Source organism: Bombina bombina, chromosome 3 (genome assembly GCF_027579735.1).
Source record: "Bombina bombina isolate aBomBom1 chromosome 3, aBomBom1.pri, whole genome shotgun sequence".
Classification (NCBI taxonomy): Eukaryota; Metazoa; Chordata; class Amphibia; order Anura; family Bombinatoridae; genus Bombina; species Bombina bombina.
In genome coordinates, this window is record NC_069501.1 from 1,250,034,998 (window position 1) to 1,250,049,472 (window position 14,475).

Genomic DNA, 14,475 nt, shown 5'->3' on the forward strand with positions numbered 1-14,475 from the left:
AGTAAAGTCTTCGACCTTTTTACAGTGTGTGTAAGGGACTAAAGCCACATTGCACCCACTTGCAAATGGATGATTAACCCCTTAGCCCCCAAACCGGATTTAAAAAACGTCAACCACCGGTAAAAGACAGTTGAGCACCTTGCCACAGCTCTGCTGAGGCTACTACCTGCCCTCAAATACTATTTAGAGAAGAAATAAACCCTTTATAATGGTCCTCAGATGCCAGAGGACTCCTCTAGGGAAGCTGGATGTCTCAGTCTGAAGGAAACTGCGCATCTAGAGTGTGAAAATAGGCCCCTCCCACCATGTACTGGATGTCAGAGGGGCCTTAAGAAAATACTCCTAGGAGTATCTGACTAGCCATGTGGAAAACTAGGCCCCAAATAAAGACTTCTCTCCCTCAGAGAAAAAAACGTTCTATTTATGAAACATGCAAATATTTTGTCACTAAGTAATATGAGTATTAACATGAGTATTACCCTGTTTTGTAAGCATGATCCCAGTTGTTGTTAAATCACTGCATCTAGCTTACCTCAAATTCACAAGGCTCTGTCAGCATTTTCTAGAACTTATTCATCTCTCTAGAAATAAAAATACTGAACATACCTCAAAGCAGGTAATCTCCAGACCGTTCACCCAACTGTAGTTTTCCTATACTCTTCAGTTATGTGTGAGAACAGCAATGGACTTTAGTTACAAACCACTAAGATCATCAACCTCCAGGCAGAATTCTTCTTCTAATTTCTGCCTGAGAGTAAAACAGTACAATGCCGGTACCGTTTAAAAATAACAAACTCTTGATTGAAGGTAACACTACACTAAGTCACCACATATCTCTTGATACTTCCTATCTTGTCGAGAGTTGCAAGAGAATGACTGGAGGTGGGGGTTAGGGGAGGAGCTATATAGACAGCTCTGCTGTGGGTGTCCTCTTGCAACTTCCTGTTGGGAAGGAGAATATCCCACAAGTAATGGATGAACCCGTGGACTGGATACACCTTACAAGAGAAAGTACTGCATGTATAACTTATGATACATTAAATGCTGTACAGTGAATATAACTGGATACCTTCCTAATTGCATTCATATTATTATCACTCTAGATATCGTATGTGATTTATACTTTGTTGCCCTGAGCCAACATTGGATATTTCTATTAGGCAACCAGTGTTTTCCTAAATCATACCAGTTATTTAACTGGACTTTTTATCTGCTAGCATTTTAGTTTTAAATACACCCATGTTTTTCATCATATTCTAATAAAGATTTATATTTTAATTTTTGTGACTTTTTTTCCAAACTCCATTTTTTCACGTGAGGGTCTCAATTGAGTGCTTATATAGTATCTTATTTGTTCAGTTTCTTTAACTGATCGTTAATCAAAGAAATTGTCAGTGGCTAAGAGGGAGCCATCTAATATGTTTATTGTCCTATCTAAGGTTTTCAACCATTTGCAGATAGAGAAATGCGTAATATATAACCACCACCGAATATGGCAGCACACGTACCTAGGAAACATACTCATCATGTAAAAAACAGACTTGCTTTAGCTCGTATTGCCAGAACGCTGTTTAAAGTTCAGTGCTGCTTAGCTCATTAGCGGGACCTGGTTTTCCTGTAGTGGGCACTTAAATTTGCCCTGGGGCAGTCATGTTTGCCAGTTTATTTTAGAGTTCTAAGTTGAGCTATTTATGTGGATTATGTTTTTGGATAACTGTTGCCAACCTGGTACCTGCCTTTGACCACATATTTTAGCTCTTCCCTTTATTATTATAGTTTGAACTGTTTTTTGACATTCTGCCTGACTGCATTTACTCTTATGCTTAAAGGGACAGTCAAGTCCAAAAAAAAACTTTCATGTTTCAAATAGGGCATGTCATTTTAAACAACTTTCCAATTTACTTTTATCACCAATTTTGTTTTGCTCTTTTGGTATTCTTAGTTGAAAGCTAAACTTAGGAGGTTCATATGCTAATTTCTTAGACCTTGAAGGCTGCCTCTAATCTAAATGCATTTTGATAGTTTTTCACCACTAGAGGGCATAGTTTCATATAGATAACATTGAGCTCATGTACGTGAATTTACCATGGAGACAGCTCTGATTGGCTAAAATGCAAGTCTGTCAAAAAACTGAAATAAGGGGGCAGTCTGCTGAGGCTTAGATACAAGGTAATTACAGAGGTAAATATTGATATTACACAATTGTTACAACAATACGGTTGTGGAGTACAATAATCAGAAGAGATTTACATAAAGAGTAGAGGGCCCTGTCTGTGAGATACTATAAGATGTAAACCACCTTAAGATGACCAACAGGACAGGTGGGCTTGTGAGATTATTCTCTAACCTGCTTTATTCCTCCTATCTTATAACCTGTACTAACCTATCTCTGTTTTCTTTTTGAATCAGTTCTCATTGTACTCCCTTTAGCACGTAAGCTCATTTTCCCCACATCTCACCAGCAGGGGCATCTAAACCTTCATCATTTTGTAGACATCTTTTTGTAAATGTAACTAAGGTGTAATGCATCTGTGCTTTAGCGCTGAAGAAAATGTTGGTGCTCTACAAATATGGATTGGAATGACATTGTATCATTGTCTGAAATATTAATGAATCCCTATCACTAAAGACTCACATGTTTCTCCAAAGTGCGAAGGTTCTGCTCATCCGAATCACTCAGCGGACTGCAATGCATCTGAAAGGAAAGTATAATATTAGATTAGTCTTACTAACATTGTAAAATGAATAGTAAATATATTATCCAAGCACAGTTTATATAATTTAATAAAAGAAAAAAAATTCATTAACATCCACAAAAGTCCCCGAAAGCAATAAAATATCAATTACTTCAACAATTTGATTTATCATTTTATTATGCTAAAATACTTAAATGGACATAAACAACATCCTCTAATTCATTAAAGCATACTATGGGCTTAGATGACAAGTGAGGTGCAAACGTTTTTGTGCTCGTGCAATTGTGTTTTTGCAAGCCTTTTTCATTTTGCTGATTTTACAAGTGGAGCAGAATCACGATATACCCCTTATCACAACATTTTGCATGCCACTCGTAATCTATCCCATAATGTCCTGTTCAGAAGCCACAAGCATCTCAGCTCCTTAGAAGAAAATGGTAAGTTCAGTAGTGCTGTTCACATTTATCTACCAATCACATTTGGTTTCTTGCTTGCATGCCGTTAATGAGGGCTAGATTTATATTTTATGTCAAACCCGACAAAAGAATTAGATTGTGAAATGCAAAATTAGTTGCATATTGGTTTCAAGATCTTCTCATCTTTTTGTTACCCTCTATCCAATTGTGAAAGTATTTTCCCCAATGTTTTCCTCTAATGCTTCTGGTATTCCTTCTACCACATGTGCCATTATCTCGCTATTTGTGCCATGCCCCCTCCCACATGTGCCATAATTTGTTTATGCTATTCCTTCTCCCACATGTGACATCATCTCATAGTGCTATTCCTTCTCCCACATGTGCCATCATCTCGTAGTGCTAATCCTTCTCCCACATGTGCCATCATCTCGTAGTGCTAATCCTTTACCCACATGTGCCATCATCTCGTAGTGCTATTCCTTCACCCACATGTGCCATCATCTCATAGTGCTAATCCTTCACCCACATGTGACATCATCTCATAGTGCTAATCCTTTACCCACATGTGCCATCATCTCGTAGTGCTATTCCTTCACCCACATGTGCCATCATCTCATAGTGCTAATCCTTCACCCACATGTGACATCATCTCATAGTGCTAATCCTTCACCCACATGTGACATCATCTCATAGTGCTAATCCTTCACCCACATGTGCCATCATCTCGTAGTGCTAATCCTTTACCCACATGTGCCATCATCTCGTAGTGCTATTCCTTCACCCACATGTGCCATCATCTCATAGTGCTATTCCTTCACCCACATGTGACATCATCTCGTAGTGCTATTCCTTCTCCCACATGCACCATCATCTCATAGCGCTAATTCTTCACCCACATGTGCCATCATCTCATAGTGCTAATCCTTCACCCACATGCACCATCATCTCATAGTGCTAATCCTTTACCCACATGCACCATCATCTCATAGCGCTAATTCTTCACCCACATGTGCCATCATCTCATAGTGCTAATCCTTTACCCACATGCACCATCATCTCGTAGTGCTAATTCTTCACCCACATTTGCTATCATCTCATAGTGCTAATCCTTTACCCACATGCACCATCATCTCATAGTGCTAATCCTTTACCCACATGTGCCATCATCTCATAGTGCTAATCCTTTACCCACATGTGCCATCATCTCTTTGTGCTATTCCTTCTCTCACATGTGCCATCATCTCTTTGTGCTATTCCTTCTCTCACATGTGCCATCATCTCTTTGTGCTATTCCTTCTCCCACATGTGCCATCATCTCTTTGTTCTATTCCTTCTCCCACATGTGCCATCATCTCTTTGTGCTAATCCTTCACCCACATATGCCATCATCTCTTTGTGCTATTCCTTCTCTCACATGTGCCATCATCTCTTTGTGCTATTCCTTCTCTCACATGTGCCATCATCTCTTTGTTCTATTCCTTCTCCCACATGTGCCATCATCTCTTTGTGCTAATCCTTCACCCACATATGCCATCATCTCTTTGTGCTATTCCTTCTCTCACATGTGCCATCATCTCTTTGTGCTATTCCTTCTCTCACATGTGCCATCATCTCTTTGTGCTATTCCTTCTCTCACATGTGCCATCATCTCTTTGTTCTATTCCTTCTCTCACATGTGCCATCATCTCTTTGTTCTATTCCTTCTCCCACATGTGCCATCATCTCTTTGTGCTAATCCTTCACCCACATGTGCCATCATCTCTTTGTGCTAATCCTTCACCCACATGTGCCATCATCTCTTTGTGCTATTCCTTCTCTCACATGTGCCATCATCTCTTTGTTCTATTCCTTCTCCCACATGTGCCATCATCTCTTTGTGCTAATCCTTCTCTCACATGTGCCATCATCTCTTTGTGCTATTCCTTCTCTCACATGTGCCATCATCTCTTTGTTCTATTCCTTCTCCCACATGTGCCATCATCTCTTTGTTCTATTCCTTCTCCCACATGTGCCATCATCTCTTTGTGCTAATCCTTCTCCCACATGTGCCATCATCTCTTTGTGCTAATCCTTCTCTCACATGTGCCATCATCTCTTTGTGCTATTCCTTCTCTCACATGTGCCATCATCTCTTTGTTCTATTCCTTCTCCCACATGTGCCATCATCTCTTTGTTCTATTCCTTCTCCCACATGTGCCATCATCTCTTTGTTCTATTCCTTCTCCCACATGTGCCATCATCTCTTTGTTCTATTCCTTCTCCCACATGTGCCATCATCTCTTTGTTCTATTCCTTCTCCCACATGTGCCATCATCTCTTTGTTCTATTCCTTCTCCCACATGTGCCATCATCTCTTTGTTCTATTCCTTCACCCACATGTGCCATCATCTCTTTGTTCTATTCCTTCACCCACATGTGCCATCATCTCTTTGTTCTATTCCTTCACCCACATGTGCCATCATCTCTTTGTTCTATTCCTTCTCCCACATGTGCCATCATCTCTTTGTTCTATTCCTTCTCCCACATGTGCCATCATCTCTTTGTTCTATTCCTTCTCTCACATGTGCCATCATCTCTTTGTGCTATTCCTTCTCCCACATGTGCCATCATCTCTTTGTTCTATTCCTTCTCCCACATGTGCCATCATCTCTTTGTTCTATTCCTTCTCTCACATGTGCCATCATCAACTTGTGCTAATCCTTCTCTCACATGTGCCATCATCTCTTTGTTCTATTCCTTCTCCCACATGTGCCATCATCTCTTTGTGCTATTCCTTCTCCCACATGTGCCATCATCTCTTTGTGCTATTCCTTCTCTCACATGTGCCATCATCTCTTTGTGCTATTCCTTCTCCCACATGTGCCATCATCTCTTTGTGCTAATCCTTCACCCACATGTGCCATCATCTCTTTGTTCTATTCCTTCACCCACATGTGCCATCATCTCTTTGTGCTATTCCTTCTCCCACATGTGCCATCATCTCTTTGTGCTATTCCTTCTCTCACATGTGCCATCATCTCTTTGTGCTATTCCTTCTCCCACATGTGCCATCATCTCTTTGTGCTATTCCTTCACCCACATATGCCATCATCTCATAGTGCTAATCCTTCTCCCACATGTGCCATCATCTCATAGTGCTAATCCTTCACCCACATGTGCCATAATCTCCTTGTGATATTCCTTCACCCACATATGCCATCATCTCATAGTGCTGCTAATCCTTCACCCACATGTGCCATCATTTCTTTGTGCTAACCCTTCTCCCACATTTGCCTTCATCTCATTGTGCTAATCCTTCACCCACATGTGCCATACACTCTGTTTAGTTTAGTGGGAGCGTATATTGATTTACATTTGTATAAAAATGGGATGCTTTTTAAATAGATGTTTCATTAAATGTATCCCCAGTTATGTTTTTATTGTGGGAATACTACTGTGACATCTTAGAGATTGATATCTCTAGTGTATCTCGTTGCTGCTAAGCGTGTGGGTGTGTTAGTGCAGACAGAACGTTTTGCTGAAAGAAAGTGAGGGGAGATAGTGTGTGGGGGGTGCCATGTGATTGTCTCAATGAACTGAATGAAAGGAGCGTGCAGGGACGAGAGGATCCTGTACTAGTGCTGCAGTTCAAGCTTTTGGGAGACGTCAGAGAAGGAGGATTCAGGTGGCCATTTCAAAATGGCCAGATGAGATCTAGTAAGTGTATTTTCTGCCAAAGTTTATTTAGATAAAAATTGGGCTAGAGTTTGATGTAAAGATTGTTAATTAACTAATCTAAATAAGTAACAGTCATTTTTGGGTTGACTGTCCCTTTAAAGTTTATCTATGTATTCAAGACCATATTTGCTAGTAACTAGTAGAACAAGTTATATTTTTAGTAGAATTGTGATAGATATCCAAGCCCCAAAATATATATATATATATATATATATATATATATATATTTTTTTTTTAATTGTTTTTTATTCAGTATCATGGAGCAAAAACACATTACTATACATGCTATGAATCTCACTCAACGTTTAGACCTATTATCTCAAAGATTCCAGGACTTACATACTGAACACCAGACTATGAAAGTTGCCATAGCAACTCTGACTAAAACACACTACTCCTATTGAAGCCCCTGAACCAACCATTAGCCCACCTGACACATTTCATGGAGAGAGGTGCCAATATCATGATTTTAAAAATGTATGTGCATTGTTATTCATGCTCAAGCCTAAGACTTACTGCTCTGACCGTATCAAGGTATGCACTGTTATCTCTTACCTTAGAGGTGAGCCTAGGATCTGGGCCAATTTCTTTCTGGAAACTAATGATCTTGTCCTAAACTCTTTGGATTCATTTTTCTCTTCTATGTCCTCATTATATGCTAACTCTGACATTCAAATTACTGCATAAACTGCTTTAAGAGCCTTAAAACAAGGTAGGAAACCAGTTGAGGACTTCATTATCAAATTTAAAAGATTAGCAAGAGACTCACAATGGAATGACATCAGTCTCTGTAATCAGTTCAAGCTCAGCCTCTCTGAGTCATTAAAGGACAAAATATCAAGGGTTCAGCTTCCAACCACCATAGAAGAATTGATGAAATTGGCTACAACAATTGATAGGATAATTTGTGAAAGGAGAAAAGAGAAATATAAGACTGATCAACATCATAGTTTCACACCCATTCCAGCTTACCGTTCTCCCTCTAGATGTTCCCCAAGTGAGCCTATGGAAATAGGTTTCACTAGAGGACCGCTTACCTCTTAAGAAAAGGAGCATCAAAGGAAAAATAATTTATGTTTATACTGTGCTTCAATTAATCACAATGTAAAGTCTTGTCCAACTCTAAAGAAAATTCACTCTGGTAAGAGTCAAGAACAAAATAACTGCTTGTCTATACGTTCCATTTCTCCAACCTTCTTCACTCCACCATCTCTATGTGCTATTCTTCTTCCACATGTGCCATCATCTCCTTGTACTTATCCTTCTCCCACATGTGCCATCATCTCCTTGTACTTATCCTTCTCCCACATGTGCCATCATCTCCTTGTGCTATTCCTTCTCCCACATGTGCCATCATCTCCTTGTGCTATTCCTTCTCCAACATGTGCCATCATCTCCTTGTACTAATCCTTATTCCTACATGTGCCATCATCTATCTGTGCTAATCGTTCTCCCACATGTGCCATCATCTCCTTGTGCTAATCCTTCTCCCACATGTGCCATCATCTTTTTGTGCTAATTGTTCTCCCACATGTGCCATCATTTCATACTGCTATTCCTTCACCCACATTTGCCATCATCTCATAGTGCTATTCCTTCTGTGCCATTGTGCCATTATTTCAAAGTTCTAATCCTTCACCCACATGTGCCGTCATTTCTTTGTGCTAATCCTTCACCCACATTTGCCATCATCTCTTTGTGCTATTCCTTCTCTCACATGTGCCATCATCTCTTTGTGCTATTCCTTCTCTCACATGTGCCATCATCTCTTTGTGCTATTCCTTCTCTCACATGTGCCATCATCTCTTTGTTCTATTCCTTCTCCCACATGTGCCATCATCTCTTTGTTCTATTCCTTCTCCCACATGTGCCATCATCTCTTTGTTCTATTCCTTCTCTCACATGTGCCATCATCTCTTTGTTCTATTCCTTCACCCACATGTGCCATCATCTCTTTGTTCTATTCCTTCTCTCACATGTGCCATCATCTCTTTGTGCTATTCCTTCTCTCACATGTGCCATCATCTCTTTGTTCTATTCCTTCTCTCACATGTGCCATCATCTCTTTGTTCTATTCCTTCTCTCACATGTGCCATCATCTCTTTGTGCTAATCCTTCACCCACATGTGCCATCATCTCTTTGTGCTATTCCTTCTCTCACATGTGCCATCATCTCTTTGTGCTATTCCTTCTCTCACATGTGCCATCATCTCTTTGTTCTATTCCTTCTCCCACATGTGCCATCATCTCTTTGTTCTATTCCTTCTCCCACATGTGCCATCATCTCTTTGTTCTATTCCTTCTCTCACATGTGCCATCATCTCTTTGTTCTATTCCTTCTCCCACATGTGCCATCATCTCTTTGTTCTATTCCTTCTCCCACATGTGCCATCATCTCTTTGTTCTATTCCTTCTCCCACATGTGCCATCATCTCTTTGTGCTATTCCTTCTCTCACATGTGCCATCATCTCTTTGTTCTATTCCTTCTCTCACATGTGCCATCATCTCTTTGTTCTATTCCTTCTCCCACATGTGCCATCATCTCTTTGTTCTATTCCTTCTCCCACATGTGCCATCATCTCTTTGTTCTATTCCTTCTCCCACATGTGCCATCATCTCCTTGTGCTATTCCTTCTCTCACATGTGCCATCATCTCCTTGTGCTATTCCTTCACCCACATGTGCCATCATCTCTTTATACTAATCCTTCTCCAACATTTGCCATCATCTCATAGTGCTAATCCTTCGCCCACATGTGCCATCATCAACTTGTGCTAATCCTTCTCCCACATGTGCCATCATATTTTTGTTCTATTCCTTCTCCCACATGTGCCATCATCTCTTTGTGCTATTCCTTCTCTCACATGTGCCATCATCTTTTTGTTCTATTCCTTCTCCCACATGTGCCATCATCTCTTTGTGCTAATCCTTCACCCACATGTGCCATCATCTCTTTGTGCTAATCCTTCTCCCACATGTGCCATCATCTCATAGTGCTAATCCTTCACCCACATGTGCCATAATCTCCTTGTGATATTCCTTCACCCACATATGCCATCATCTCATAGTGCTGCTAATCCTTCACCCACATGTGCCATCATTTCTTTGTGCTAACCCTTCTCCCACATTTGCCTTCATCTCATTGTGCTAATCCTTCACCCACATGTGCCATACACTCTGTTTAGTTTAGTGGGAGCGTATATTGATTTACATTTGTATAAAAATGGGATGCTTTTTAAATAGATGTTTCATTAAATGTATCCCCAGTTATGTTTTTATTGTGGGAATACTACTGTGACATCTTAGAGATTGATATCTCTAGTGTATCTCGTTGCTGCTAAGCGTGTGGGTGTGTTAGTGCAGACAGAACGTTTTGCTGAAAGAAAGTGAGGGGAGATAGTGTGAGGGGGGTGCCATGTGATTGTCTCAATGAACTGAATGAAAGGAGCGTGCAGGGATGAGAGGATCCTGTACTAGTGCTGCAGTTCAAGCTTTTGGGAGACGTCAGAGAAGGAGGATTCAGGTGGCCATTTCAAAACAGCCTCTCTGAGTCATTAAAGGACAAAATATCAAGGGTTCAGCTTCCAACCACCATAGAAGAATTGATGAAATTGGCTACAACAATTGATAGGATAATTTGTGAAAGGAGAAAAGAGAAATATAAGACTGATCAACATCATAGTTTCACACCCATTCCAGCTTACCGTTCTCCCTCTAGATGTTCCCCAAGTGAGCCTATGGAAATAGGTTTCACTAGAGGACCGCTTACCTCTTAAGAAAAGGAGCATCAAAGGAAAAATAATTTATGTTTATACTGTGCTTCAATTAATCACAATGTAAAGTCTTGTCCAACTCTAAAGAAAATTCACTCTGGTAAGAGTCAAGAACAAAATAACTGCTTGTCTATACGTTCCATTTCTCCAACCTTCTTCACTCCACCATCTCTATGTGCTATTCTTCTTCCACATGTGCCATCATCTCCTTGTACTTATCCTTCTCCCACATGTGCCATCATCTCCTTGTACTTATCCTTCTCCCAGATGTGCCATCATCTCCTTGTGCTATTCCTTCTCCCACATGTGCCATCATCTCCTTGTGCTATTCCTTCTCCAACATGTGCCATCATCTCCTTGTACTAATCCTTATTCCTACATGTGCCATCATCTATCTGTGCTAATCGTTCTCCCACATGTGCCATCATCTCCTTGTGCTAATCCTTCTCCCACATGTGCCATCATCTTTTTGTGCTAATTGTTCTCCCACATGTGCCATCGTCTTTTTGTGCTAATCGTTCTCCCACATGTGCCATCATCTTTTTGTGCTAATCGTTCTCCCACATGTGCCATCATCTTTTTGTGTTAATCGTTCTCCCACATGTGCCATCATCTTTTTGTGCTAATAGTTCTCTCACATGTGCCATCATCTCCTTGTGCTAATCCTTCTCCCACATGTGCCATCATCTTTTTGTGCTAATCGTTCTCCCACATGTCCCATCATCTCCTTGTGCTAATCCTTCTCCCACATGTGCCATTATCTCTTTGTACTATTTCTTCTCTCACATGTGCCATCATCTCCTTGTGCTAATCTTTCTCCCACATGTACCATTATCTATTTGTGCTATTCCTTCTCCCACATGTACCATTATCTCTTTGTGCTATTCCTTCTCCCACATGTATCATTATCTCTTTGTGCTAATCCTTCTACCGCATGTACCATTATCTCTTTGTGCTAATCCTTCTCCCACATGTACCATTATCTCTTTGAGCTATTCCTTCTCCCATATGTACCTTTATCTCTTTGTGCTATTGCTTCTCCCACATGTGCCATTATCTCTTTGTACTTATCCTTATTTCTACATGTACCATTATCTCTTTATACTAATCCTTATTCCTCCATGTGCCATCATCTCCTTGTGCTAATCCTTCTCCCACATGTGCCATTATCTTTTTATGCTGTTCTTTATCCCATATGTTCCATTATCTCTGTGCTATTCCTTCTCCCATATCACATCAGTGCCATCCACTCTTCCATTAGTCCTGTCTCATGTTCCTCTTGTGCCATTGTTTCTCCATCAGTACCATCCACTCCCCCATTAGTTCTGTCTCATATCACATCGGTACTATCCCTTCACCCATTTGTTCTGTCTCATGTCCATCAGTACCATCCCCTCACCCATTTGTTCTGTCTCATGTCCATCAGTACTATCCACTCTCCTATTAGTTCTGTCTCATGTTCCTCTTGTGCCTTTGTCTCTCCATCACTACCATCCACTCTCCCATTAGTTCTGTCTCATATCCCTCTTCTACTATTTGCTATCCCGTCTCCCATTGGTTCTCTCTCGTGTCCCTTGTGTGCCATTGTTACTCTAACAGTAGCATACCCTCTCCAATTAGTTCTATCTCATGTCCCTCTTGAGCCGTTGACTCGCCATCAGTATCATCCACTTGCCCATTAATTCTGTGTCATGTCCCTCTTGTGCCATTGTCTCACCATCAGTATGAACCCTAACATGTGCAATAATTTATACACTGATCTGTCCCATCCCTTCTCTCTCTCTCTCTCTCTCTCTCTCATTCCTACTTTCTTGTTTCCCATCTTGCTACAATGTCCTCTACTTTAGCTTCTCTGTCTGCAGTATTAAATTCGTTTTTGGTCTTTTATAAAATTTGAACCTGAGTGGATATTCTTAATGTATTAATGTTGTAGAGAAGTGCATAGAGATAATATTTTTTTTATGATCAGTCTGTTTAATGTAAAACAGTAGTAAATGATATAAAGCTTGCTGAAATATCCTAAAAAGAAATTTCAGAATATTTCCTCTATCTGCTCATGTGATAAATGCAGTTGGTTTTGTTTTGTGACACCGCTGAGCTAAATCCGCATTACATGCATGAAAAATTCAGACTGCAAAGCATTAATTTCTATGGCAAAATAATGGTTATTATATTATGCTAAATTATCTAGAAATCATTCCTGCATTGGTACACAACATTAAAGCATTAAGAAACATTTCTACAGAATATGGCAGATTGCACTGTACTTTCACTGCAATATGTATTTATTTTGCTTTATGTAGGTGTTTTAATGACTATATTAACATAAATAAAATAACTATAGAACATTTGAAGAATGAAAAAGGATGATTACAGTAATAAACTTTAGTTTTAATATATTAGACAAACAACATTTTTATACTTTTGATAGAGTTGAATTAGGATTTGAATCTTAACAAGGTGTTGTATTGAACAATAAAGAGATGCTTAACTATTTGAAATTTATTTTTTGATGATTCAGAAAGTTTTAATACAATTATTAATTAACCCTGACAAAGTCAGATAGTCATTTAGACGAAACGCGTAAGCATGCATCCCAACAATTGTAGGTTGTGGCCAACAGGTGTTTCTGCACCTGTGATCAGCTGTGCATGTTGGTCCAGTTCAGTGGACCATTAATGAATCCTAGGAATTCACTAGTTTAAATTACGCTAAACAATACCACACCTTTTAAAATGGATACTTTAAGCAAAAAAGGTGTGGTATTGTTTATCACATTTGCATATATTTTCCCAGATTCCTCGGCTCCTGTACAAAAAGTTAATTCAGGTTTCCTGTGGCGATGTACACATGGGTTATTACTTAATACATGGTGGAGGAGATGTATTTCACATCATTTTTATTCACCACAATGGAGACTTGTTTAATCACCATAGACCAAGTTTTTCTGTGGTCATTTTGAGTATCTTATATTATTTCCTCCTCTGGTTCTTCTAAGGGTTCTTGCTTAACTCAGATTAGAGGGAGTGTTAGTGAATTTACCTGTTCCGGCTTGGTCTTGCAGAGTTTGGTATGTGGTTCTAGTTTAGAGATCCGCTATTATAGTTTTTAAACAAACTTCTAGTTTGTTTGTCTTCTTTTCTGGTTCCAGGAAAGAGCAGGAAACTTCTGCCATTTCTTTGACTTCTTGATTGAGACTTCTAATTAAAAATACTTTTTTTCAGGCAGGTAGCTTCTACATTAATGGATTTCTGCTCATACTACTAGTTAATTTGCCATTTCTTGGCTTTTTAGGATTGAGGCTTCAGTTGACCTGTTTTGTATTTTTTTGCTAAATTCTACCATTTCAATGCTTTTTGCTTCTGATGCAGCCTTTTGGTAGAAAGTCCTTCAGGAAATTGTCTCAGGATGATTCTTTGCCTGTTGGTTATTTTTTCATTGCATGATTTTGCACTTTTTGGGTTCTTTTGGTGTTGTGGATTTAGTTTTTCAATGAAAAAAAGATGTTTCTTAAATCCCACGATTTATGTCTCATTATTTATAGACTTTATTGCTTGGGGATTAGTTCCCAAGAGTAATGGACCATGGACTCTGACCACCTGTTTGAAAGAAAACATAATTTATGCTTAGTTGATAAATTAATTTCTTTCATGGTGGTGAGAGTCCATGAGATTACACTTTTTTTCCCTGCTCCTATTTGTTTGCTCTTATTTCTTGACCTACCTCTTTTACTTGGCTATACGTTAGATTGAGGTGCCAGTGATGTAGTAGGGGTCTTATAGAGTTGTTGTGGGAATGTTGTGTAATGGGAATCTTTGCCTCCTCCTAGTGGCAGGGAAGAGTAATTCCCAGGAGGAATGGACTCTCACCACC

The 14,475-nt window shown here is 39.6% G+C and overlaps 1 protein-coding gene across 4 annotated transcripts in view; it reads right to left on the reverse strand.

Annotated features, from left to right (window-relative positions):
• Window positions 1-14,475, reverse strand: part of PDE2A (phosphodiesterase 2A) — a 1,131,360-nt gene that overhangs the window by 399,868 nt on the left and 717,017 nt on the right. For all 4 annotated transcript variants that reach the window (XM_053708776.1, XM_053708774.1, XM_053708775.1 and 1 more), the window contains one exon: window positions 2,636-2,695. In XM_053708776.1, coding sequence (XP_053564751.1) covers window positions 2,636-2,695 — 60 coding nt within the window. The remainder of the gene's footprint in view (window positions 1-2,635; window positions 2,696-14,475) is intronic.